This window comes from Pristiophorus japonicus, chromosome 12 (assembly GCF_044704955.1).
Source record: "Pristiophorus japonicus isolate sPriJap1 chromosome 12, sPriJap1.hap1, whole genome shotgun sequence".
NCBI lineage: Eukaryota > Metazoa > Chordata > Chondrichthyes > Pristiophoridae > Pristiophorus > Pristiophorus japonicus.
This window is the reverse complement of record NC_091988.1, coordinates 189,204,809-189,229,942: the sequence shown is the minus strand read 5'-3', so window position 1 is coordinate 189,229,942 and position 25,134 is coordinate 189,204,809. Positions and strand designations below refer to the sequence as shown.

The window sequence follows — 25,134 nt, the reverse complement described above, 5'->3', positions numbered from 1 at the left end:
AACAACAAAAGAGAAACCCAAGGCTGACCAACAGGGGTGGGCAGGAGGAGACAGCCCGTCGCTCGAAAAGAAACTTCAAACGGGACAGAAATTGCTGGGAAGGCACAGAAGTTTGATCTGCACCTGAAAGGCCAAAGGTCACAGTACAAGATGTGACCCTTCATCAGAACTCAGTAGCACTTTTTTGGTTGTTTTCAGATTTCCAGCACCGTATTTTTATTTGTACAAAGTTGAAGTAACCTCCATTGAGTGGAATTAGGTGACAATTGTGGCTAAAGTGGAGTTAAAGAATATTATGTTCCTATTTCGGCGCTTACCTGTCCTGGTCAATATTTATCCCTCAATCAGCATAACAAAAAAAGAGAGATGATCTGGTCATCATCACATTGCTGTTTGTGGGAACTTGCTTGCGCGCAAATTGGCTGCAGTGTTCACTACATTACAACAGTGACTACACCACAAAAGTACTTCACTGGCTGTAAAGCGCTTTGAGACGTCTGGTGGTCATGAAAGGCGCTATGGAAATGCAAGTCTTTCTTTCCTGGGACTAAGCTCCATTTGATGCAGCTGGTTAAAATAATATTTATGGGTTATCCCTTTCAATGAGTTTCACCTGAAATAGATACCTTTAAAAAGATGTGTTGTTCAGTGGTTAGATGTAAAAACATGTTCATTTGTAAATAGCACAGCGATGAAATATGCTGAGGCTCAAATACACAGTACAGGGTTACCAGGTAGGTCCCCCCCCCCCCCCCCCCCATGGGAGAATTCCCAGTCGCAACTGTACTATTAAGCTGAGTTTCCATGTGTAGGTCAAGTTCTTCTTCAGCAGATTGTGGGGTGAAAAGGAGTATAAAACATGAGAAAAGGTCAACTGCTTATGCTTCTGAGCAAGAGTGACATTAACTAATAAACACAGAAAATGCTGGAAATACTCAGCAGCTCAGAGAGAGAGAGAAACAGAAGTCATCCACCTGAAGCGTTAATTGTTTTTCCCTCTCCACAGATGCTGCTTGACCTGCTGAGCATTTCTAACCATTCTGTTTTTATTTCAGAATTCCAGCACCGCAGTATTTTGTTTTTGACATTAACTGATTTCTGGATCAAGGTCATTTCAGCACAATTTTTAGGCAAGCAACTTTTACAGCCGGAGAGGGGATGGGAGGTTAAATGCACTCAACTACAAGGATTAGAGGGCAAGAAATGTCCACTCAAGTCCTTTAAAGACCCCACCCACCCATCCAAATTGGGAAACAATTCAAAAGTGGATGCCTAGGAAGGAAGTCAGTGACAAACTCGTCCTACTTGACAAACCGACTGCTTGAAGTGCAACCTCAAGTATCATAATAGTAGTTAGTCACTTTCCAATATAAACATTTTTTTTTAAAAAACACTTTCTTGAAACGTGGGCGTAACTGACAAGGCCACATCTATTGCCCATTCCTCGCCGGCCTGAGAAGCTGGTGGTGGGCCTTCTTCATGAAGCGCTAGAAGTTTTGATGTAACTGAGTGGTTCAGAGGGCATAGAGTCCCACATTCACATACAGGCCGGACCAGGTAAGGACCAACGCGCAGGGCCGCAGGGATCCCGCGCAGTCGGCTTTTCAATACAATGCGGTTAAAGGGGCCGTGCGGTTAGAGGGAACATTGGGGAGGTCGGCAAGTTTCCTTCCCTAAAAGGACATTAGCGAATCAGTTTGGGTTTTTACGACAATCCCACAGCTTCGCGGGCATTTGTGCAGGTACCAGCTGTTTTTTTTTCCCAAATTTAAAACAAAAACTGAATTCAACTTCTCAAATTGCCATAGTTGGGATTTGAACTCTTTCTCTGGATTACTGGATGCACTACCAGAAATGACGTCAGAAATTAGTTGGCTTATTCAAATCTGTTTTTTTTTTTAAAACAGGAAAAGGGGATAGTCATTTTAGCCTTTTTTCTTCATTGAAGAATGACTTTTAATAGGTTAAAAATTCGGCTACATTGGCTCACAAATCCTCTAGAATTTTGAGGATGTAACTAGTAGAGTGGACAAGGGAGAAACAGTGGGTGTGGTGTATTTGAACTTTCAAAAGGCTTTTGACAAGGTCCCACACAAGAGATTGATGTGCAAAATTAAAGCACATGGTATTGGGGGTAACGTATTGACGTGGATAGAGAACTGGTTGGCAGACAGGAAGCAGAGAGTCGGGATAAACGGGTCCTTTTCAGAATGGCAGGCAGTGACTAGTGGAGTGTCGCAGAGCTCAGTGCTGGGACCCCAGCTATTTACAATATACATCAATCATTTAGATGAAGGAATTGAGAGTAATATCTCCAAGTTTGCAGATGACACTAAGCTGGGTGGCGGTGTGAGCTGTGAGAAGGATGCTAAGAGGCTGCAGGGTGACTTGGACAGGTTAGGCGAGTGGGCAAATGCTTGGCAGATGCAGTATAATGTGGATAAATGTGAGGTTATCCACTTTGGTGGCAAAAACATGAAGGCAGATTATTATCTGAATGGCGGCAGATTAGGAAAAGGTGAGCTACAACGAGACCTGGGTGTAATGGTACATCAGTCATTGAAAGTTGGCATGCAGGTACAGCAGGCGGTGAAGGCGGCAAATGGCATGTTGGCCTTCATAGCTAGGGAATTTGAGTATAGGGGCAGGGAGGTCTTACTGCAGTTGTACAGGGCCTTGGTGAGGCCTCACCTGGAATTTTGTGTTTGGTTTTGGTCTCTTAATCTGAGGAAGGATGTTCTTGCTATTGAGGGAGTGCAGCAAAGGTTCACCAGACTGATTCCCAGGATGGCAGGACTGACATATGAGGAGAGACTGGATCGACTGGGCCTGTATTCACTGGAGTTTAGAAGAATGAGAGGGGATCTCATAGAAACATAAAATTCTGACGGGATTGGACAGGTTAGATGCAAGAAGAATGTTCCCGATGTTGGGGAAGTCCAGAACTAGGGGTCACAGTCTAAAGATAAGGGGTAAGCCATTTATCACTGAGGTGAAGAGAAACTTCTTCACTCAGAATTGTTAACCTGTGGAATTCTCTACCGCAGAGAGTTGTTGATGCCAGTTCATTGGATATATTGAAGAGGGAGTTAGATATGGCTCTTACGGCTAAAGGGGCATGGAGAGAAAGCAGGAAAGGGGTACTGAGGTGAATGATCAGCTACGATCTTATTGAATGGTGGTGCAGGCTCGAAGGGCCGAATGGCCTACTCCTGCACCTATTTTCTATGTTTCTAACAGGGTGAATATACACCTCTCAAATTTCTGCAGATGTAATAAACATTAAGGGGAATTATTACCGCCCCCTTTTATTTATTCATATACCTTTTTTTATATTCATTCCTGGGATGTGGGCATCCCTGGTAAGGCCAGCATTTATTGCCCATCCCCAATTACCCTGGACATGCTGGTGGGGAGCCGCCTTCTTGAACCGCTGCAGTCCGTGACCTAACCCAAAGTTTCTGACCCCACTCTGCAACCTTTGACACCAAGCAGCGAGACAAAGCGGCAGCAAGGCTGGGAGGGAAGCAAATACACTTTGCACAAAATAAATTGGCATTCATAACACATCTCTCACTCTGGTGCACTCGTCTAATCCAGACTCACCTCCTTTGAAGTGAAAAGGTTGCACCCCTGAAATATAAAAAGTCTCACACCTTTACTCCAAGCTTACCTCTCAAGTCAAACCCCAACTCTAACCCAAGCCCAGAAAGATTGCATCCCATCAGATTGACTCAGCACCACTGACGGCAACAAGACGAAGAGCAAGGCTAGCGGGGGTGGGGGTAACTGCCAGCAGGAGTAGTTGGTGATTGGGGGTCAGTTCAGCGACAAGGCGGGAGGGTTTAGCAGCAAAGCCAATGAGGATACTCGACACCAGATTAAAAAGTAGACTTACCTGCACTCGGCGGGAAAACACTGGTCTGGGATATTACAGCCATAGGTCAGAAGGACCAGGGATTTAGCGGGTGTACAAAAGTACTCCCAAGGACCCAACGAACTGACCAAACGATTCTTTACAAACTGGGTAAAATTCTTGGGCAAGGACAGCAAAATCCGTTTAATCCTGAAGCATTCTCCCCATGTGACGTTTGTGACACTGGTTTGAACTGAAAATGGTTGGCTCACACTTGGTTGTGACCAGTCCAAATGTGGTGTGAAAACAAACACTTGCCAGGCCCACATTTCTGGCTGTTGGGAGCTGTAACGGCTGAGCTTGTCTTCCTTCACCTCCCCCACCCACTGGAACATGAGCATTTCAAATTGTCAATGTGCAATACACCAATAAAGCAAGCACTGTGCCGCAATAGTCCACCGACCGCGTGTGTAACTGAGGCTTAAATAGGAAGGAAAGCAAAAAAAAGGACCTAGTTCATTGAAACATTGCTTTTTTTTTTAAAGTGAGTTAAGCAGAAAGACACAAAAAAAAGGAAGGGAAGGTCCCAAATGATGTGTCCTGGTCGGAGCATGGAACAACTTTTATTTTAAAAAGCTACGCTAAGAACCAAGAAGGCCAGCTAACAAAAAAAAACTGTACGGCGAGACGCACGGTTCGTCCGAACTTATTGTTAATGCCGTCTAACTGACCCCAACTCCGTTGCATTCCTGAATTACTTTAGTAGTTGTACTGGCGGCGGCATGGTTGGTACACAAAGCTGCCATGGTGCTTGGTCCGGTGGAAGCGACACTCCCTCGCAAGGTTCTGCCTCTGAATGCGGTTGCGGCTAAGCTGGCGTTGCTCCACGCGTTGTTTGGCTCGCTGGATCCGGCGGACCTGACTCGCCTTCTCCAAGGTACCAGCTCGGCCTAAAACTGCCGCAGGCGTTGGAACAGCCCATCGTCCCACCCTGGTCCGAGTTGTATTTCTACGAATAAAGAATGATGAAATATATATATATATATATTTTATAAATGTTCTCCAGAACCATAGAACATTGCAGCTTAGAAACAGGCCCTTCAGCCTATTAAACCTGCACCCACGTTTCTCTCCACAAGCTATTCTAGGAAGTGCATACTTGGTCAATTGAGCTTGAATAGGATGCCCTGCACAGTGAAAATAGTCAGCGGACACTCAGAACAGTCAGTGCCCTTGGAACTAAACCAAAAGGTTCAGTTACCACCTACTTTAGAGATGGTGAGAAAAGGTGGTGGGTAAAGGCAGTAATATAAAACGCAACAATAAAAAGTATGCAGTTACATTAATACTGCTCAAATCAGTCACTTTTGTAAAACACTGGTTCGGCCTCAACTGGAGTACTGATTCCAATTCTGGGCACCGCACTTTAGGAAGGATGTGAAGGCCTTAGAGCGGGTGCAGAAAAGATTTACGAGAATGGTTCCAGGGATGAGGGACTTCAGTTACGTGGATAGACTGGAGGTTGTTCTCCTTGGAGCAGAGAAGGTTGAGAGGAGATTTGATAGACGTGATCAAAATCATGAGGGGTCTAGACAGAGTAGATAGAGAGAAACTGTTCCCATTGGCGGAAGGATTGAGAACCAGAGGACACAGATTTAAGGTGATTGGTAGAAGAACCAAAGGCGACATGAGGAAAAACTTTTTTTTACGCAGCGAGTGGTTAGGATCTGGAATGCACCGCTTTCAAAGGGGAATTGGATAAGTATCTGAAGGAAAAAAAATTATAGGGCTGCAGGGAAAGGACGGGGGAGTGGGACTAACTGAAGTGCTCTTGGAGAGCCGGCACGGGTTCGACAGGCCGAATGGCCTCCTGTGTTGTAACCATTCTATGATTCTTTTTCCAATATGTAAAGTCTTATTGGCTGCACTGTATATTCTAATCATGGAGCTTTACATACACTGGGTCATACAAGATCCTTAATAGTAAAGGTTTAAAAAAAATGCACAATTCAACATTTGAAATAAAACATCGTTCTGATTGAAAGAAAATAAACCATGAAATGAGGAGCTGCATCGGAACAAGGATGCTCTCTCTCTCGACAATCCAACATGTCTCAACTCTATCGGCAGACACTCAACGACCAGGTTTACACTTGAAAGAGGGTCCCTTGTGGAAGATGGCCGACGACCTAGTAAGGTTAGGGTTAGAGGAAGTGGAGTGGGAGGAGAAGTGTGTGCAGCATACACAGCATCATAGATCAGAATGGCTCATTTATGTGCCGTTAATTCTATCTTACATGTGAAAACCAATCAACATCCTTGTCATGTCAACAGCTCCAATGTAATGTTCTTTGAAACCATTGGTCAAAAGCAAAGCTAAAAAAAGGACTGAAAACAGGGGTTCATTTCTAGAGGGATAGAATTGAAAAGCAGAGAAGTTATGTTAAACTTGGTTAGACCACACTTGGGAGTACTATGAACAGTTCTGGTTAAATTATAAAAAGAATATAGAGGCACTGGAGAAGGTGCAAAAAAGATTTACTAGAATGATACCAGAACCGAGAGGTTATACCTATCAGGTTAGACTCAACAGACTGGAGCTAAGAGAGAAGACTGAGGAGTCTTTAAGATTATGAAAGGATTTGATAGGGTAGACTTAGAGAAGATGTTTTCATTTGCAGGCAAGACCAGAACTAGGGGCCATAAATATAAGATAGTCACTAATAAATCCAGTAGGGAATTCAGGAGAAACTTCTTTACTGAGAGAGAGTGGTGAGAATGTGGAACTCGCTACCATAAGGAGTAGATGGGACGAGTAGCATTGATGGATTTAAGGGGAGCTAAATTAGCAGACGAGGGAGAAAGGATAAGTTTAGATGAAGGGTGGGAGGAGGCTTGTGTGGGAGCATAAACACTGGCATGGACCTGATGGGCCAAATAGTCTGTTTCTGTACTGTAAATACTGTGTAGCATGGAACAATGAGGGAAATATTGGTCAAGTAGCAACAATGAACAGGCTAAGAGAAACAAATAGGCAAGCAGATGAGAGGACCAAGAGAACAGGTGGAGTCTGCACGGTCCTTAATTCTTCAAACACAGCACAGCTAATAAATAATGGACCTCAAACAGAACCACAGAAGGCGTAACTAAAGTCATGAAGGTTATCCACACCACTTATTCACTGAAAGATCAGAATTTTATAGCTGGCGTGCTTTATTTATTCAAGGATTTTTTTTAAATCCCCTCAAGTATTTATGCAAAAAAGATTTAGAAAGCTGCATTTTCTACCGTTTTCCTTTATCGTCAAATCCAACAAAATAAAAAACAAATGTAGGTAGAATTCTGAAAAGAACCGCAAGTTAATTGGGTAAACTTACTGATAAATTTGATGCCAATCGGATCCTCACTAAGATACTCTATAGTTCTTTACATTTAAACATTGGCTCCTGGTTAAGTGACGCTTCGATTTTAAAATTCTCGTCCTGGTTTTCAAATCCCTCCATGGCCTCACCCCTCCTCATCTCTAATCTCCACCAGCCTCACAACCTCACCCCCCAGGGCATCTGTGCTCCTCAAATTCTTCCCTCGAGCATCCCTGATTTTAATCGTTCAACCCTTGGTGGTTGTGCGTTCTGGAATACCCTGCCTAAACCTCTCCGCCTCTCACTCCTCCTTTAAGACACTCCTTAGAACCTACCTCACCTGCCCTAATGTCTCGATGTGGCTCAGTGTCAAATTTTTGTCTGGCAACACTGATGTGAAGCACCTTGGGACGTTTTGCTACGTTAAAGGCGCTATATAAATATAGGTTTTGTTGCTGTTGAAAGGGGTAATTCGGTTATTTTATACAGAGGGGAGAAGGAGATGGAGAGAGAAGTTCTCCCCACGCCCCCACCAATCACATCCAGCTCTCCCCCCACACACAAATCTTACCCATCATTGATGATCTCGCTGGCATCCTCCTCCAGTGTGATGATGTTGGTATTGCTGGCATCATAGACAGACATGCTCGGGTGCTCAATGAGCAGGTTCTCCAGGGGGCTGCTCTCCACTTGGACTTCATCCTGGCCTTCTGCAGTAAAACAGGGGGGAGGGGTGACAAACCAACTCTCTTCCAAAGTGCAGGGTAAAGACTGTGGAGGACTGGAGCTGTTTCCACAGTGACAGAGAGACTCAAGGGAAGAAGAGGCTGGTGATGGAGGGGAGTCATCGGAAAGGCAAAGGCTGGACACAGCAGCACTTGCCTTCACCTCCACTTCTTCGCTTGAGGGGGTAGTGCAATCATCTAAATTTGAGGTGTGTGTGGGTGAAGGGAGATGGTGGGTGGGGGGGGGGGGGGTACATGCGACCATCCAGTGACACCAACAGTGGTCATAACAGTTTGTGTGTGAGAATTAACAGATAATCAAATCAAAAGAAAAGAATCGGGTTGAAAGGGGTGCAAGGGAAAAGAGGGGGGGGGGGGGGAACAAAAAAAAACACAAAAAAAAAAGAGACTGATTAGCCATTTTCTCAGAATGACAGGCCTAGTCCAGCATTTTCAAAGATTTACAGGTTGATCCTCAAGAGCAAGCTGCTAAAAAGCAATTTCCTCTCGGAGCAATTTTCCATTTGTAGCAAGGTGAGAAGGCACAACCCTCATTTCTTGGTGCAAAGCAAGCTTCTTTTTTTGGGAGGGGGAAAATGAGGGGAGGGGTTGGGGTTAAAATGAAGAGATGATGTTGAGATCCTACTTGTTAGTCAGAAAAGCCGAATTAAGCAGAGAATAGGGACAAACACAACAAAAAACCAACCTGGATGTGTATGGATTACCTGGGAAAATGTACTATATCCCCCACCTTCCCCCCAATTCTAGTAAATCTCACTTACTAAAGAACGTACAAGCGCCATTGGAACAAAGCAAAAATATTAACTCTCCTTTACAGGGGTGCAGTAAAGCTATTGTGCTTTAAATGTATTAACTATTTGGTCCAATTGCAAACTTTTTTTTTCAAAAAAGTTGCAAAAGTCCTAATCAAAAGGTGGTGAGTAATGTTCCCCTCAACTGTTTCTCCATCATTAATGAACCGCATTCTCCAAAAACTGCACACTTCAAAGCCACACGCTCCCACGATTGTTATCGAGTCGTTAATTACAGAGAAAAATTGGGGGTGACTCCCCACAATTACCTCTGTTGAGGAAATTCAGACCAAGCTGTAAATGGAAAAATTCATGTCAATTTTGCTTACTCATTCCTACATAACAATACTACACTGAGTGGCCATCTCATCTTACTTCAGATATAAATCGTCATTCCAGAGGCACTCCCTGCCCTTGGTTGAAGACTGATGCTTTGGAGAGAATTAATTTTCCCACAACATACACTAATATGATGGTGCGCCATCTGTTGGCATTCACATTATTATTATTCCAGGGTGTATGTACCACTTAGAAAAAAATCTATATTAAACAATGTTTTCAAACCAAGGTGAGGAAACATATGCACCTGTGCTTCACCTGGTTCCTGCCACAAAGGCATAAACAATACGTAGTCATTCTTGGAATATGGGGATCACCGGCAAGGCCAGCATTTATAGCCCATCCCAAATTGTCCTGGAGAAGGTGGTGGTGAGCCGCCTTCTTGATTGACTGCAGTTCGCGTGGTGAAGGTACTCACAGTGCTGTTAGGGAGGGAGTTCCAGGATTTTGACCCAGTAGCGATGAAGGAACAGCCAATATATGCCTCAAGTCAGGATGGTGTGTGACTTAGAGGTGGTGGTGTTCCCAACGCCTGCTGCCCTGCTCGTTCTAGGTGGTGAGCGTCGCAGGTTTGGGAACTGGTGGAGAAATATAGCAGTAAACCAGGAACCTCATTCCTTGGCACAGCGTGTATGTGTGGAGCAACCACACCAACCCTATGATGATTTACCCCAGCGTTATTTTTCTTCCCAGTTTTTGAGCTGCACGTGCTGGTGCCATGGGGAGAGCCAAGTGGGAGGAGTCAGCAAGCCCATAATGGAGGAAATTAATGTTAAAATGAGATCGCTACAGCATTCTGCATCCCTGTTGATAGTGTAACTCCCGCTCACCAAATCTGATCATAAATCTAAATTTGTCCTGGACTTTGAACACAATACAGAACTTGACTGATGTATTGTAAACAACTACAGTTCATGCAGACCTTGTACGTTAATTTAAAAAAAAAAAAGCAGAGAACAAGTTAAGGCCATTGAGTCTAGAAAGAGCGAGAGAGGAGAGCGAGGAGAGAGAAAGAGAGAGAGAGGAGAGAGAAGGAGAGAGGAGAGGAGAGAAGAGGAGAGGAGAGGAGAGGAGAGAGAAGGAGAGAAGAGAGGAGAGGAGAGGAGAGGAGAGAAGGAGAGAAGAGAGGAGAGGAGAGGAGAGAGAAGGAGAGGAGAGGAGAGGAGAGGAGAGAGAAGGAGAGGAGAGGAGAGGAGAGGAGAGAGAAGGAGAGGAGAGGAGAGGAGAGGAGAGGAGAGAGAAGGAGAGAAGGAAGGAGAGAAGAGAGGAGAGGAGAGGAGAGGAGAGGAGAGGAGAGGAGAGGAGAGGAGAGGAGAGGAGAGGAGAGGAGAGGAGAGGAGAGGAGAGGAGAGGAGGAGAGGAGAGGAGAGGAGGAGAGTGAAAGCAAAAAGGGGAAAATGAAAAAAGAAAGTGACGAGAGAAAAAGAAAGAGAGAAATAAAATAATTTATACTAATAATTTCCATGGGGAGATGCAAAATGTCCAAGATAAAACTCTGGTGCCATTTCTCCTGGACTCATATTCCTCTTCATATAATATAATCAGTTCTTTTAATCCTGCTACTACCCACAGCAGATATGACTGAGGTACCACTGGGCATGAGAAAAGAAGGACACGCCATCTTCTTAAATCAGTTAAACCACAAGTGAATGTCAGATGGAGGTCAAATATTTTATTTATAATATGAACACACAGATTTCTTGGAAATACTGTGTTTGTTGCAGTTGGCTCTACTTTTTGTTGGTTCCTACACCTCCAAAGATCTCGCCAACTTCCTCTGATCAGAGACAAACCATAGTTTTAAGAGGAAAAACTATACTTGCATTGATCTGTAAATACACTACACCCAATTTTTCAGAGTTGTGATCGAGAGATTGGTGGTGGGAGAAGAGAGAGACACAGATGGGAGAGCGTGAGAGAAAGGGGGGGGGGGTGAGGAAGAGGTTGAGTAGGCCCTTGCCCTCCCCCCATGACCCAGCATTCCACAGCTGCCTCAGCAAGGGGGCCCCTAAAAAAAACTTTTAAAATATTTGGGGATACAGGCCATTTCCCTGGCCTGTACTTTCCACTGTTGGGGCCCACATCAGTACATATGGAAACTGGTACTGTTCGCCTTCAGGGCTTAGACTTAAAGTCACGGCAAACTAGGAGGGAGGCCAACCCTGTATCTAACTCTGCCATACGTATCCTGAAAGTGCTTGAGCATGACACTGGGATCCAAAAATGGTACAAAAACCACCCAGTGTGAGTTGACATCCCACACCAAGATAGCAGAACAGGCCAGAATTATATACAGATCATCAGATGGTCAGAAGTAATCAAACTGAGGAGTTCTGGTGACAGTGACGGCGTATCTCACGTACAAAAATGCAGCGGTTTTTAAACACGAGGAAGACAGATCAAATTGTTCAGTCAACCCCTCTTAATAATGCATATCACATTGCATTTATATTCATTATTAATGCCGGTCAGAGTGCATTTTTTCAGTGCTAGTGTGCTTCAGCCACTGGGGAGCGAAGTTTACAAATCGTGCAAGTGACCTCAGACCTGAATAGAAACAGTATGGTGGCAGTGGAATGCTTAAATCGCAATACTAGAATACAAGAGAAATAAATGCAAGTCTTTCTTTCTATAGTGCCTTTTACGACCACTGGACATCCCAAAACACTTTACAGCCAATGAAGTACTTTTTGAAGAGTAGTCACTGTTGTAATGTAGGAAAAGCAGCAGTCAATTTGCACACAGCAAACTCCCACAAACAGCAATGTGATAATGACCAGATAATCTGGTTTTAGTGATGTTGATTGAGGGATAAATATTGGCTCAGGACACCGGGGACGACTCCCCTGCTCTTCTTCGAAATAGTGCCACGGGATCTTTTATGTACACTTGAGAGAGCAGAAGGGCCTTGGCTTAACGTCTCATCTGAAAGTTGGCACCTCGGACAGTGCAGCACTCCCTCATTACTGGAATGTCAGCCTAGATTTTTGTGCTCTTTGGAGTGGGACTTGAATCCACAACTTTCAGACTCAGCCACGGCTGACACGGAAAAAGAGAAAAACGTACCATTTTAAGGTTCTAAAAACAACATAACACAAACTGACTTTATTAAGAGTCTTTACTATGCAGCTGTCTTTAACTCTCTGCTTCCTTGAGGGCAGGGCAGAGCTGTCCAGCTCAGTATCTAGCGAGCAGGCAGACCAACCCGGTTCATCTAGGTAGCCCAAAAAGTGCTGCATGCTTTTGAGCACCAATATTAGTAAAGAAGAATCAGATTGCTTTTGCAGAAATCTCAATGCCATGGATTTCCACAGGGAATTAGATTGGGCAGGGGGGTGGTGGGGTGTACGTCAGGGGATGAGGGTGGAGGACAAGGAAAGAAGATTGAGGAGCGAAAGAGTGAGAAAAGAAAGCAGGGGCTGAGAGAAGAAAAGGCAGAGAAGCCAGACAGGCATTCCTCCATCGCATCCAAGAAATACTACAGTTCAAAAAAAGAAATCAGATGCTGGGTTGTGTGGGGGGGCAGGGGTGGTGTTAAGAAAGACTTGCATTTATATAGCACCTTTCACGACCACAGGGCGTGCCCCAGCGCTCTTTATAGCCAATGAAGTACGTTTGAAGTGTAGTCACTGTTGTAATGTGGGAAACACAGCAGCCAATTTGCGCACAGCAAGCTCCCACAAACAGCAATGTGACAATAACCAGATAATCTGTTTCTAATGATGTTAGCCAGGACACCGGGGATAACCCAGTGCTCTTCTTCGAAATAGTGCCGTGGGATCTTCTCCGTCCACCTGAGCGCAGACGGGGCCTCGGTTTAACGTCTCATCCAAAAGACGGCACCTCCGACAGTGCAGCATTCCCTCAGCACTGCACTGGAGTTATTTATGTGTTCAAGTCTCTGGAGTGGGACTTGAACCCACGACCTTCTGACTCGGAGGCGAGTGTGCTACCTACCCACTGGCTGACACTGTTCTTTTCCTGCTTGGCTAACGTAACTTTGGCAGAAAACCTCCGTGTATATGCCTAACCGGGGTTTCCAATCATCTTGTGCCAAAGTCAAAGTCACAGTGGCCAAACGGGAGAATCCTCGAGGAAATCGCTGGCGGAGTTCTAAGCAACAAGTCATTCTGACCCTGGACGTAACCACTTGCAGCAAGAAATAATAAACTGCAAACCAAAAGGAGCAAAATTCATCAGGAAGTACTTTTGTTGTGGTTAAGGTTGACTTGCCAACTCTAGTTGGATGTATTCCTGGAGGTTTCATTGCATCACTCCTGCCTTCAACTGCCTCACCCAGTAAAAAAAAGAGCCTTTTCTTAAAATCTCCAATATTTTACTGTATAACTAATAAATAAAAGTGTTCAAAGAAAATGACAAAAACACAATTATTTTTAATAACCCAATGATTTCTCTCCCAAGCATTGCTCGCAGCAGTGTCCTGCAGATTAATTGTTAATTCCTGGAGACTCCAGGGCAATCCTGGAGGGTTGGCAACCCTTGTTGTAATCTACATGACAACCTACAAAACTCAAGAAACGCTAGCCATCAGATTCAGGAATAGCTGATGCACTTCCACTTCCTCCTGGAACATTGACCCATCTACAGTGTGGCGAGGTCAATGGCGCATCAGTGCTGCAATTTCTGTGGTAAATACCTAATTTTCATTTAAAAATAATGATGGTGACAGATGTGACCTGGAGCTATATGATGCTAGCAATACTTGCAGTTAAAAATAATTCTCCAACATCCGTACTTCATATCTCGCATGATCTTTATCGCCCCGACGTGTGAGAACATCACCGTAGGTCGGGGCTATAAATAGAGCTGGAGCGCCGGGCCCTGGAACACCGTGGGCGGAGGCACGGCGAATGAAGGTACGGGGCACCAGAAGAGCCGAGGGCCCAGGGGCAGCACGGACCAGCCCACACTGCGATATGTGTGCACACTAGGTCTGTGCAGCAGAGCTGGTCTCCAGTCGTCCTGGTTAATCCTTGCCACTGGATAAAGGCCTAGCTCTGGCAAGCCCATGTGGTGCCTGTTGTGCAATGGCCACCACATGTTAAAATCCACGCACAGGCATCTTCCACTCCCCCAACTGGAGTCCTTCATTGAAACATCTGTGAACTCATGTGGAAGCAAGTCATCCTCATTCGAGGAACCGCCTGTGATGATGAGATGGTGCGACCAATGGCCAACCCCGCAGGCAAACCACACGGCGCTATAAGTAGCTGGGAACAGGTGCCGTGAGGCAAAGGGAGGGGTGGCGGCACTGGGAAGTAAGTGAGCTGCAACATCTGAAATCAACCCAAATCAAATAAAGTTTAAAAAAAAAAGTTAATTACAGTTAAAGGCTGGAAAAAGAGTTTGATGCCGTGTGTTTGTGTGTTTACGCACAAGGTCCGTGCAGCAGAGCAGGTCTCCAGTCGTCCTGGTTAACCCTTGCCACTGGATAAAGGCCTAACTCCCGTGTGGTGGCTGGTGTGCAACGGTCACCACACGTTAAAAAAAATCCACGCACGGGTATCTTCCACCCCTGGAGTTCAGGACTGGAATATCGGGTCCTTCATTGAAACAGCTATGAACTCATCCCTTTTGGTGTGAAAGCAAGTCATCCTTGTTCGAGGGACTGCCTATGATGATGACATGCAGAATCCTCCGTTGGGCATTGCAGGCAATTAGCTCACTTAGTTAGTGATGGCCCTTCCTATTGATAAGTCCTCTGTGGCCCAAGACCGTTCAAAGTGGAGGAGAAGCATCTGGAAAAGAGTCTCTTCGTCGGGAGCACGTGGAAGCCAAGTGCAAACAGAGGAAGGAGCACACGACAACCCAAGCACCCCACCCACCCGTCCCTCCAACCACCGTCTGCCCCACCTGTGACAGAGACTGTAGGTCCCGCATTGGTCTCAGTCATCCGAGAACTCATTGGTGTGGAAGCAAGTCATCCTCAACTCCGAGGGACTGCCTAAGAAGATGAGAAGTATTGATAAGTGACAGGTTCCTCAAGTGGAGTCCTCAGCGGCCGGTGAGTGCCACCGATAGCCCTTTGGGTATGTCAGCAATCCTGTGGAAGTCGATGCTGTGCAGGGGACATACTTAATGAGGTCGGATGCCCTGCGGGAGGTGGCGCCGGTCGCCCGTTGAACGCTGATCCTCGCAGCTCCTTGGTCAATTTGTTACGGAGACCTGCAGTGCCTGACTGCAAGGAACCGGAGCTGTAGAAAGCGAGGCCTGTCGTCACCTTCATTGGCCACTGTCCAGGCCCTGCGAGAAGTGGATATCAGGTCAGGTCTACATAGAGCACCTCACTTAGCCGGCCAATTGCTTTCTCGCTGGAGCGTAGTCTGCGCATGCAGAGCTCCTCCGGCGGCACCTCGAATGACATCCATTCCCTGTACATACTTTGTGGAGAGTAGTAGCGAGATCGGTCCAGTCACTCGCCACGGTGCCTCAAGCGAAGCGCTTGCTCCCTCTGCTCCTCCTCCAGGTTGTCCCTGGTAATCAGGAACCAGAGGAAAGCCCAGTGGAGAGACCATCACCATGCTTTCACCTTCCTTGCACTTGGAAATAGGCAGGGATCCCGAAAGCAATTGTCTTCAGACACCAACAACTCTCTGGATGGCAAAGCTGGCAAGAATGAAGTGCCAAAAGTGAGATTCAGGTGGTGAGGATTCACAGCTTTACTGATTCTTTTGTTGGCCGCCCAGACCGAGAGTCACGTGTTGGCCATAACTCACATCATTAACAATTCACCCTCACCATGGTTTTCCAGCTGAACTGGCTGCTGCGCGAATAATGATGTAAATCCAGTAAATTGGTGATCGCCATTGACTGCAATGACGTCGGCTGGGCAGTGAGAACAGTTTTGGAGATTCTAATGACGGGTCGGCACAAATGTGCCAGAAAACTATGAAGCACTGCAACTCATGGCATAACTCACTCCATTATTGCCTGGAACTTGTATTAACAATAGTACAAGTTTGCAGCAAATTCAGGGTTGAAAAGCAGTCAGGCTTAATGGTTTGGTTACATAAATTAAAAAAAAATGGGAAGACAAGTTGATAAAAGTGCCAAAATAAAAGGTCATATGCAATCTTAAAAAAAAAAATAAAGACTTGCATTTATATTGTGCCTTTCACAACCACCGGACGTCCCAATGAAGTGCTTTTGGAGTGTAGTCACTGTTGTAATGTAGGAAATGCTGTAGCCAATTTGTGCACAGCAAGCTCCCACAAACAGCAATGTGATAATTGTTATGTATGTAAACATTGTAACTGTGCAAGACTTGTCACCAGAGGGCGCAACTGTTGGAGGCCCAAGGGTCACCTGCACACTCGTGCAAGGGAATATAAAAGGTTGTCTGCCATGCTGCTTAGGCACTCAAGTTGTATTAAAGAGACTAAGGTCACATCAGTTTTAGCTCACAGTACTCAGTCTTGTGGAGTTCTTCCATACTTAACAATGACCAGATAATCTGCTGTCGTGATGTTGGCTGAGGGATAAATATTGACCAGGACACCAGGGATAACTCGCAGCTCTTCTTCAAAATAGTGCCATGGGATCACTTACATCCACCTAAGAGAGCAGATGGGGCCTTGGTTTAATGTCTCATCCGAAAGATGGCACCTCTGACAGTGCAACACTGGATTGCCAGCCTAATTTTTTGTGCCAAGGTCTCAGCAGTGGGACTTGAACCTATAACCTTCTGACTCAGAGGTCGAGGGTGCTACCCGCTGAGCCACAGCTGACACTTGGGTTTTCTAAATAGCAGCATAGCCTATACATAGTATTGGTTAGGCTGCAGTTCTAATGTGTTCAGTTTTAGGAAGAACAACAAGGCTGTGGAGAGGATACTGAGGTTATTAACCAGCATACCAGGTGCTTTAGGAGACAAGAGACTTGAGAAACTCACCCTTCACAAGAGCAGAGAAGTTTAGGCAGATGACATTAGGCAGATTCAAGCCAGATCCCAATGGGCATGGGTCAGAGATGGGGGAAAGAGATGCTGGAAATGCCACTGATGCATTAAGGGGTGCTCCTCTGAAGCACAGCGATTGAGAGAACTGTTTGTGGTATAACTGACTTGCAAATGGTCTACACAAACATTCCTTGCCGAGCCAAAAATCCCCTCCCACTCTCCTACCTTCATTTTTTTTTTTTAAATTCTCAAGATTCCCACGACCTCTCAAAAATCATAGAATGTCATAGCTCAGTAGGAGGCCACTCGGCCCATCACACCTGCACCGGCTCTCTTCCCAGTCCCCTGCCGATTTCCCCAAATGCTTTTGCGACCAATGAAACTGGGTTGCATATTGAACCCAGGCCCCAAAGGGCAGTCGGCTAACTCAATATGCTGAGATCCTCGCTTATGGAGACTCCCGATACTCGAAGCTCCCTGCTGGCTATGCCCAAGAAAAGAATTTACCCTATAACACCTTATTAGACCTCTTCAAAACATGCCAAAGCTCTTCACGTACAATGAATTACTTTGAAGAGCAGCAACTCATGTAGAGATATTCGGCAGCCATCTTTGCACGCAATAAGATCCCACAAAGAACAATGATGAGTTAGTCAGCTTTGGTTGAGGGGAGACAGGAAAGCTGGCCACAACACCAGGAGAATTCCCGGCTGCACCTGTGAGTATGCTCACAGGTTTGTAGAGCTTTTGCATTGTGAGTGGCTTAGCCAGTCATGTGATGTTCACAAGATTCAATAAAACCCCAGTCAGTTGGGTCTAGGTCATATACGATGAGGTATGCAGTTATGAGCCTAGTGGATGAACTGGTAATGTGTAGTGTGATTGTTAAACCTTGGTTAATAAACCAACTAGTTCTTAATAGCAATATGTTGCTATGAATTCTTAAGCAAAGAACCCATGAAGCAAATACATTACACTCTTCAAATACATACTTGGGATCTTCAATATCCAGAAGAGGCAGATGTTTATATCTCAGTTTAATGTCTCATCTGAAGAATGGCCAGGAGATCCAAACTAGCCTTTTACTTGACAATATGAGATAAAGCTCATCACGGTCAGTTTATATTGGATATATACTTAAAAAGGATACATTTGAAAGGCTTGGGTAAAAGAGGTGAGTGGGACTAATTGGTGGGTTTTGCAGAAAGCCATCACAGGCACGATAGGCCGAATGGCCTCTTCCATGCTGTGTGATTCTATATTATGTGTAGCTGTGCACACTGTATCCCTTCCAGCTAACTTGCAGCTGGAAAAAATGACCTCAACAAGTGACATTGTTTGCATACTAATGACCTTAGGGACAATTGCAGATTGTTCCAAACAGTTTGTTCTGAAGCACACAACAAAATAAAAAACTGTGCAGGAATGTCATGATCGAAATGGCACGTTAAAGGGGCAGTGTACTGGTGCAAGGATGCCATTTCACATTTACAATTCCCCACAAGGCTAATTCCTGATCTCAACACCCAGCACAAGAGGGGGAAAATGTTCTGTAATCTATACCATAAATTAAGGTGACCATATTTTCACAACCAAATCCAGGAACACACAGGGTGGGAGCACAGCAAAGTAGCCAGGATGAAAATGTAGGTTGCGCAAGTGTAGCGAGGCAAAAATGTTCAGCAGAACACAGACTACAAATGCAAAACAAATGTGCATAGAATTACTGCGGATATGACGTCACACACTTGAAGTGCGTTCTGACACCGTTTATGAATAATACATTAACACTGTTCAGGCCATTGACCTGAAACTGTGGTTCTGTCTAACGGTATGATATGAATATATTCTTATGAATATGGCTCTAGTCTATTCATCGATGAGTTTCATGAACCGGGGACTCCAACGGGAACATTGTTTGCCCGGGGATAGTACCTCATCCAGTGTCTGTCCCTGGAAAACTGGGATGTATAGTCATCCTACCATAAATAGTGATGCTATTGCCGCTGGTGATAAAAAGTGGGAAGCCTGTTTCATCCCAGTGTTTGTGCTTTGCCAAATATGGATACAGGGGCCTCTCCATACTACATACTATATGGACTTGGATATAAGTTGTCCCGGCATATAGGTCACACCTTACCCAACTGTTTTTTCGCTTTAGAATGAGCAGTTTCTTTGAGGATAATATGGTACTTCATTACAACAGTGACTACACTTCAAAAAGTACTTCATTGGCTGTAAAGTGCTTTGGGACGTCTGGTGGTCGTGAAAGGCACTTTATCAATGAGAGTCTCTCTTTACTTACCAGTCATACTAAACTGTATTACCCAAACAAATCCTTACTTTTTTTTTGATACGCACATTCACAAGCAGAACAAATGTTTGCCGGCTTTGTGCATATACCAGCTGTCAGGACTTGGTATTCCGAGATTTGTCAATGATGCGTTTTGACGGCACAAGACATATATGAAGTGGGACAGAATATCAATTTATCGGATTTGTTGACTGAATTTCACCTAAAAGTTGACAAAGAAACCATTATTGACACCATGTAATGCGCCTCAATGACCATGTTTCGTTAGCTCACATCATGCTCATGCCTCAACAATCTACCGCATAACTGAGATTTGATCCAGGAGTCTTTCTTTAAAAAAAAAACACTTGTCCTTTTATACACGTTCTCCTCTCCCCATTGAGAAGTTTACATATCAGGCAAGAAAACATACCAACAGGATGACACAGCACTTGTGTGTCAGCTGTGGCTCAGTGGGTAGCATCCCCACTGGAGTCAGAAGGTTGTGGGTTCAAATCCCACTCCAGGGACTTGAGCACAAAAATCTAGGCTGACACTCCAATGCAGTGCCAAGGGAGTGCTGCACTGTCGGAGGTGCTGGCTTTCAGATGAGACGGTAAACCGAGGTCCCATCTGCTCTCAGGTGGGTGTAAAAGATCCCATGGCATTTCGAAGAAGAGCAGGGGAGTTATCCCTGGCGTCCTGGGTAATATTTATCCCTCAAATCAAAATCACAAAAACAAATTATCTGGTCATTATCACATTGCTGTTTGTGGGAGCTTGCTGTGCGCAAATTGGCTGCCACATTTCCCACATTACAACAGTGACTATACTCCAAAGTACTTCATTGGCTGTAAAGCGCTTTGGGACGCTTTTCTTTTCTTGACATTCCTTCTATTTCTCTCCCTTTCTCCCAATGAGTTGCAGAGGTTCGATGGAGGCTGGGGGGTGGGGGTAACCCAGCAGACATGGGGGTAGAAATTGGTTAGGGCCGGTTTTCAGACACATGACCAGTGGTCGCGCTCCATCTGAGAGGCCAGAGGCTCACCCTAAATTGGTTCTCATGCCTGATTTAAATATTTTGAGTGAGCGATCAGCACCTGTCATACCTCCAGAAAGGGGTGGGTTGTGGGGGGGGGGGGCAACAGGCGGAGGGCTGATCACAGACTGCGGTAGAGGGGGCAACAGGAGGAGGGCTGATCACAGACTGGCAACAGCCCTCAGGAGTGCAGTGGAGCCTGGATTATTTTTCTTACCTCTAGTTCCAGCTGCTTACTCAGCAGCACCTATGACCAGAAAGGCTGAGCAGGACAGCTCAAATTAGCCAAGGGGTCCTAAAATAGGAGTTATGCCCCTTGCATATGTTAATGAGGGGCCAAATGCCTTTTCTTGGGGACCACCAAGGATACCTATAGGGGTCGGACACAATTCTGCAGTCATCAGGGCGCGGGACATGACCCCACAAAATTGGAATCATTTTGCTTTTATTTCCCGCCTGGAAAACAGACACAAGGACCAATTTCTACCCCATAGTGTTAGTAGAAACACACTATTGAAACCATGTGACCTGTAGATTGCGACATAACCAAACTACTGCTTTGTGGATGACCACGGGATCTGCATTGAGGGTCATAAAAATAAGTACAGATAGAGATGGTCAAACACTCTGCAGAACATGATTGCCAAGATCTTGAAACTAAGGAAGGCCACCAAATCTGAATAACGTATGATCTTGGTTATACAACTATTTGGGAGTTTTCTTTGGATTTTCCTTTGGGAGAAGTACAGACAAACTTTGTAGAAGAACGATCCCTCAGGAAGTGAAATGAGTTGGATGGAGTCCATGGTGGAGCAGATATTACATGCTTAGTGCAAGGAATGCATATATCATGTTCCATGCTTGCTTATGTTCTCAAAATGTGATCTTGTTGTAACAGGACATAAACTTTACTGTTCTTTCTCCTTACTAGAGAACTAAATTACCTAGGATTATAACAAGCTATTTTAAATATGTGTAGAACAGGTAACTGCCAGACTTTTAATTGGGATGAACGAAATTGGGTTTTAATGGTCACAGTGCCGATATCATAAAGCTTATCAACATAGAGACTCTCGGGCCAAGTCTCCTTGATGCTGAGCCACGCTATTGATAGTTACTAGCAAGGGGGCATCGGAGAGTGGTTTCACAAGAAACCCGCACGTGAGCTTCCTGCCCACATAAAACCAAGACATAGACTGTGGACGCAAATTTCCTAGCCCAACATGTGGCTGCTCACTACAAAAATCAAGAATGGGCTGGAAATGCAAGATAAGCGAAACTTGTATGACACGGAAACTCTGTTTCTTTTGAAAAGTTAGTATCAGACTGATAGTGCCAAGAGTGAGCAAATTGGTCTTGGGTCCTGAAGACAAGAAAAAAGGTCAAAGAACAGAACAGAACATAGAATGGTCCACGCTGTAGTCTCAATACAGATTTGTTCCAATCTCCCAATGTCACACAGAGCAGTTTGAGGCAGCTCTTGCTGCAGACAAGTCCATGACTGAGGCCACGACAACTCTGTTTGGTTTGTTTGACCAGCAGTGGGGCTACACTTAACTATTGGGAATAGTCAGTTGTTGCATTGGTGTGCAAAACTTGTAAACTAGGACTCAAACCCAACATGGCCAATCGGCTCAGGAATGGGCAGCTAACTACTTCACAACTACACCAGTTAAATGGAACTATTTTATGTTGGTTAAATATAGGTGGTAATTACAAGGTAATCATAAAAAAACAAATTAAGTTCAAACGTCGTCAGATCACAGTTTTAACAAAATGTAGGGATTTTGTAGGGTCAACACAGGACAACAGGAAGTGGACAGAAAATGCCTAAGTTTGATCCCAGTGGTGACTGAAGCACAGGTAGACCTGAAGGCATTGTACCAGGGTACCAATGGGCAAGACCAGAGGTTGGCTATCACTCAATGCATGTTTAAAAAAAATCATATTGCATTTATATAGCATTTTATCACACCCCTCTGAAAATTCACAAAGCTTTACACAAATGGTTCCACAGATCTGATTGAAGAAATTAACTTTGAGGATGCATCTAAAGCTTCGCAATTAGTGTTAAGTAGTTTTTGGTGTCAGGCTTTTCTAATGAAAATATCAGTTTGATTTGGAATTATAGTTATATTCTAGATAAGAAAAACAACTGCTCTATTTACAATAGCATAATTTGCTTTCTATTAGTTAGCAAAGCAACTTCAGAATTCATTTACAATAGAGATTTCGAACAAGGACACAATTAGCATAGTCACCAAGTTTCAAACTCACCTGGAAAATCAACAATTAACCAGCCGTCATCCTCCTTTTCAGTCAAGCTGGGATCGGGACCCTGGATGCAGACTTCCTCAGTGTCCCCATAGAAAAGGCTGGTGAGTCGGTGGAACATGGTGGTCTGGCTGTGAAGTAGGTCTGCAATTTAACGCACAGGCAGACAACCAATCTCTTAGGGGATGACAAGAGGCTGGTGAGCAAGGATCCCTCAGGCGATGTTCAGCTGGGCAGAATGCAAAGTGCGGACATAAGGTTTTCACTTGGTTTACATGCAAAGAAGGCCTAGAACAAAACAAGACAAAAGACACACAGCAATGTTATTATATCTCCCAGTCCTTACCCGGCAGCCTAGAATGATAACTAGTCATATGTTGCTAAGCTGTTTTCTTGGCGGTCAGCACCTAGTTGATAAAGGAAGTACACTGTGGGATTAAATACGTCATACTGTAGAAACTTCACTTCATTCTGTTAATTGATCACATACTCTTCTGGGGACACGATCAGATTCAATGTTGATTAGGGTTGCCAACACTGGTTGGCTGTATTCCGAGATTTAATCACATGACCTCAGGCCCCGTCGCTCCCGCCATTGGTTGCCCAACATGTAAGGGACATGATATAACAAAATAGTTGTAAGGGGCATGATAAAGAAATTTGCAGGTGATACAAAATTTGGCCGCGTGGTTGACAGCGAGGAGGAAAGCTCTAAACTGCAGAACGATATCGATGAACTGATCAATTGGGCAGAAAAGTGGCAACTGGAATTCAATCCGGAAAAGTGTGAGGTAATGCGTTTGGGGAGGAGCAACAAGGCAAAGGAATACACAATAAATGGGAGGATACTTAGAGGTGTGGAGGAACAGAGGGACCTTGGAGTATACGTCCACAGATCCTTAAAAAGGTAGCAGGACAGGTCGATGATGTAATTAAGGTATGCAGAATGCTTTCCTTTACTAGCCGAGGCATAGAATACAAGAGCTGGGAAGTTATGCGAGAACTGTATACAGCACTAGTTGGGCCACAGCTCGAGTACTGCGTGCAGCACTGGTCACCACATTACAGGAAGGATATGATTGCACTAGAGAGGGTACAGAGGAGATTTACAAGGATGTTGGCAGGACTAGAAAACTTTAGCTATGAGGAAAGATTGGATAGGCTGGAGTTGTTTTTCTTTGAACAGAGGAGATTTAATTGAGGTGTATAAAATTATGAGGGGCCCAGATAGAGTGGATAGAAAGGACCTATTTCCCTTAGCAGAGGAGTCAATAACCAGGGGGATAGATTTAAAATAGTTGGTCGAAGGATTAGAGGGGAGATGAGGAGACATTTCTTCACCCAGAGGATGGTGGGAGTCTGGAACTCACTGCCTGAAAGGGTGGTAGAGGCAGAAACCGTCATCACATTTAAAAAGTACTTGGATGTGCACTTAACAAGCTGGAATCTACAGGGCTACGGACCTAGTGCTGGAAGGTGGGATTAGGCTGGGTAACTCTTTTTCAACCGGTACGGACACGATGGGCCAAATGGCTTCCTTCTGTGTCGTGATTTTTCTATGATTCTATGATATGTCCATCCTCACGGAACAGTGCCTTCCCACATCAATCGGAAAGCGATCAGACTCTTCATTACCAAACTGGATGATTCTTTACACAGTCAGTCAAACAGTCTTTCTTCCCCCCTCCATCTAGAATTTTTTTTAGAATGGATAAATGTTGAAAGAAAATTAAAAACAAAATACACTTTATTTTTAATGCTGCTGTGATATTTCTCCTGGAATGCTCACAGCAGTCTCCTGGAGTTTAATCTTCAATTCCTGGAGACCCAAGGACTATCCTGGAGGATTGGCAACTCTGACATTGTGAGTCCCCGTTTTTAAATAACCTGCCAACACCCACTATGAAAAATGGCCAAATAGATAAGGTACCAGAGAGTCGCCAGTGACTAAGGTTCCGTACCCTAATAAAACAAAAGAAAATCGAAACCTTTTGGACAGGAGGAGGGGAAATAGTACTTAGGGGATTTTATAATAAGAATTAGGAGCAGGACTGGGCCATACGGCCCCTCGAAACTGCTCCGCCATTTAATAAGATCATGGCTGATCTTCCACCTCAACTCCACTTTCCCACCCGATCCCCATATCCCTTGATTCCCCTAGAGTCCAAAAATATCTCTCTCAGCCTTAAATACACTCAATGATTCAGCATCTACAGCCCTTTGGGGTAGAGAATTCCAAAGATTCACAACCGTCAGAGTGAAGAAATTCCTCCGCATCTCAGTCTTAAATGGTCGACTCCTTATCCTGACCCCCTAGTTCCAGACTCTCCAGCCAGGTGAACGCAACCTCTCAGCATCTACCCTGTCAATCCCTCTCACAATCTTTTTCTTTTAAAAAAAAATTTAAAAAAAAAATGTAAAGTTTCAGTACTCAATAGGTTAAAATGCAAGTTCTAGTTAGAAATGGGGCTTTTTCTTTTAATGTGTTCACAGTCTAATGTCAGTCTGGGTCATGT

General features: G+C 44.7%; 1 protein-coding gene across 4 annotated transcripts in view; it reads right to left on the bottom strand.

Annotated features, from left to right (window-relative positions):
* Window positions 1-748: 748 nt before the first annotated feature.
* tp53inp2 (tumor protein p53 inducible nuclear protein 2) overlaps window positions 749-25,134 on the bottom strand; it is a 43,930-nt gene continuing 19,544 nt past the window's right edge. For 3 of the 4 annotated variants that reach the window (XM_070896298.1, XM_070896300.1, XM_070896299.1), the window contains exons 2-4: window positions 22,622-22,906; window positions 7,790-8,141; window positions 749-4,865 (exon numbers count right to left, since the gene is read on the bottom strand). In XM_070896298.1, the coding sequence (XP_070752399.1) occupies window positions 4,616-4,865; window positions 7,790-8,141; window positions 22,622-22,739 (720 nt within the window). In that variant the 5' untranslated portion in view covers window positions 22,740-22,906 and the 3' untranslated portion in view covers window positions 749-4,615. The remainder of the gene's footprint in view (window positions 4,866-7,789; window positions 8,142-22,621; window positions 22,907-25,134) is intronic. The other variant, XM_070896301.1, reaches the window with a different exon arrangement.